Source organism: Penaeus chinensis, chromosome 9 (assembly GCF_019202785.1).
Source record: "Penaeus chinensis breed Huanghai No. 1 chromosome 9, ASM1920278v2, whole genome shotgun sequence".
Classification (NCBI taxonomy): domain Eukaryota; kingdom Metazoa; phylum Arthropoda; class Malacostraca; order Decapoda; family Penaeidae; genus Penaeus; species Penaeus chinensis.
The window spans coordinates 26365308-26367807 of record NC_061827.1 but is presented as its reverse complement, the minus strand read 5'-3'; the positions used below and the strand labels follow the sequence as shown (position 1 = coordinate 26367807).

At 48.2% G+C, this 2500-nt stretch overlaps 1 protein-coding gene across 6 annotated transcripts in view; it reads right to left on the bottom strand.

Annotated features, from left to right (window-relative positions):
• Nucleotides 1-2500, bottom strand: part of LOC125028970 (CD109 antigen-like) — a 106897-nt gene that overhangs the window by 21312 nt on the left and 83085 nt on the right. For all 6 annotated transcript variants that reach the window (XM_047618640.1, XM_047618638.1, XM_047618639.1 and 3 more), the window contains 9 exons: nt 2457-2500; nt 2088-2259; nt 1781-1981; nt 1391-1635; nt 1124-1263; nt 918-1031; nt 581-804; nt 202-432; nt 1-23 (listed from right to left, as the gene is read on the bottom strand). The exon at nt 1-23 is cut by the window's left edge and continues 112 nt beyond it; the exon at nt 2457-2500 is cut by the window's right edge and continues 63 nt beyond it. In XM_047618640.1, the coding sequence (XP_047474596.1) occupies nt 1-23; nt 202-432; nt 581-804; nt 918-1031; nt 1124-1263; nt 1391-1635; nt 1781-1981; nt 2088-2259; nt 2457-2500 (1394 nt within the window). The remainder of the gene's footprint in view (nt 24-201; nt 433-580; nt 805-917; nt 1032-1123; nt 1264-1390; nt 1636-1780; nt 1982-2087; nt 2260-2456) is intronic.

The window sequence follows — 2500 nt, the reverse complement described above, 5'->3', positions numbered from 1 at the left end:
TCCCGAGACTCTCCCGGATTCAGCTGCAAACACACAATCGACTATTAACTTACGCTTGAATCTAGAACAGAAGTGCGCAATGCAGACTTGTATATACTAGTGAAAATGAGAATTCCTTTGGATGTAGCTTCGAAGTTATTTCAAATATGGCTTGAATGGAGAGACTGAATTAGAACGAGAGCAGGGACAAGATTTCATTACCCAAACAATGTGCTGGTGATCGCCAGCCGCCGTCCGTGGTTTGTACGATGTAACGACCCCATTTTCTTCTACGAGAACAGAGCGATAGTCGTCAGAGTGAGGGAGTGTGATCAACACACCGACCTTACTTTTGTGGAAGTTGAACACGCACGCCCGCAGACCCACCTGTTCCCACTGCCTGGCAACAGGCGGAGCCTCGAGTGTCAGCATAAAAGGCCCAGCAGAGTCGAACTGGAGGTAAAATCACAGTTATAATTTAATCACATAGAAACTTGAGTTAGAGCACAGAATGTTTCAATCGGTATAAAAGACGAAAAGAAATACCTTATTAACTATATCGTCCACCGGATTTCTTAGAAAGGAGGAAATTGTTTATTACCTGGATCTTCTCTTCCAGTAGACCGAGTCCTAACTCCTTTCCAACAGAAAACATGGACACAACCCACGTCTGCGGCCGCTTGGGGATGGGGAACACCATGATCTCATTGCCCTCCTCCTGGATGTCCGCCCACGCCCAGTCCCCGTCCTCCGAGTCGTAGAAGCGGTTCAGGCGGCTGATGCGGTTTATGCGGAACCTCAGCAAGGGGTCCACGTTGATTGGACCTGAGTGAAAAGACGCTCAGAATTCTGACATCATCCTCTAAATAAATGTGTGAATGTCTGACACAAAATCAGATGGTCATGCACGCTCAAGAGTATGGAATACCAGCACTCACATCCAGCCTCATCTGACCGATCGGGGCATTCGTAGACGCCGTTGCATCGCTGATCCATTGTATAACAGTCCCCTGTCAAGCATTTGAGCTCATTGGGATTGCAGTCTGGTGCATCTGAAATATCATTAAAACAAAGTTATGGCATGGTAGGCCATCTGTAGTTGATTGAATAATGTGTTTCATTGTTTTCAAAGAAAGCGGCTAACCTGAGGCATGGTGAGGATGATAAAAGAGGTCAGCGTCAGTGAGAATGACGAGGTCACTGAAATTGAAGGTGGACGGAGCGTCCGGACCCGCCATGGACGTCGGGAAGAAGAAAACATCAGAGCCCTGGCCGTCACGTGACCTGCAAGGAATACAGTCTCTGTCTGATGCGATTTTTTGTGAGCAGTGGTTTTAAAGATGCAAACCACCAGGAAACTGGACGATATGCAACCCGAAATTAAAATAAACGCCAGGGAAGCAATAGATACCGTGTAGCGGCACGACGGATGTGAGGAATACTGTAATTTCTGATCTCCAGAAATGACGTGTCGTTTCTCTCCAGGTCCATCATGTAATGCAGCACGCGGAACCTGTCCAGTTCATGGCCAGAATCCATCCGGTGCGTCTCTTCCCACACGGCAGAGATGCCAAAGAACGCCCCCGTCTCGCCCAGCATCTTCATCTCCACGCTGCCTCCGGAATGGTCCTTGTGCTCATTCCATCTGATGCCGACCTGCAGCAGCAACAGCAGGATAACCGCCTCGTAGTGAACGGCTTGATTTCATATATATGATCACTAAATACAAACAGGGCAAAGACAACATTTATTTATTTATTCTGATATTGACATTCAGCATCACTAACTCCGTCTGACCTACCTCATGCCTTCCCAGCGGGTTCACAGGGACAGCGATGGCGTTGGCAACCACTTGGCCGTCCTGGGTCACCGCCCATACCAGAATGTGGGCGACGGGAGCCATCTCCGTCGAGGCCGGAAGAGAGAAGGTAGTTACGGTGCTGATGCCGGGGGCCGTCACTGGCTCGCGGCCGCTATACACCATCACCCCTTTGCCCATCACCTGCAACAGGAAGGTTTCTTCATGTAAGACGATCACGCTCAACAACAGTTTGCAGATTCAATCTAGAACGTAGAAAACAACAGCTGATGATTTATAAAACACCCACCACATAATTAAAATGTTCAATGTAGAAGTTATTTCTGACGTGAAGTATGATGAACTCCCCGGGCGCGGTTTCACTACTGGAAGTGTCGACCTGGAGGCGGCGGCCTTTGGGCGAGTGTTGAGGCACCCCCACCAGCGTCGCTCCAGCTGTCAGCCCGCTGCTGGTAACAAGACTGTGGACATCAGAGCAAACTCAGATTAGACTTCGTCTTCTAGAGCAGTTTAAGATTAATAGATACACTAAAGCTGTTAACACAGCACTGCTATGCAGATACACAGTCACTGTTTCTCAACACTGTTATTTGGACATTTTAAAAATAATACTTGGATTACAAGCCAGATGCCAAAATCCGATAGCATGGCGTCTTACTTAGCATCCAGCCTTAAGCCCAAGCTGTCCTCAGGGATGTCAAA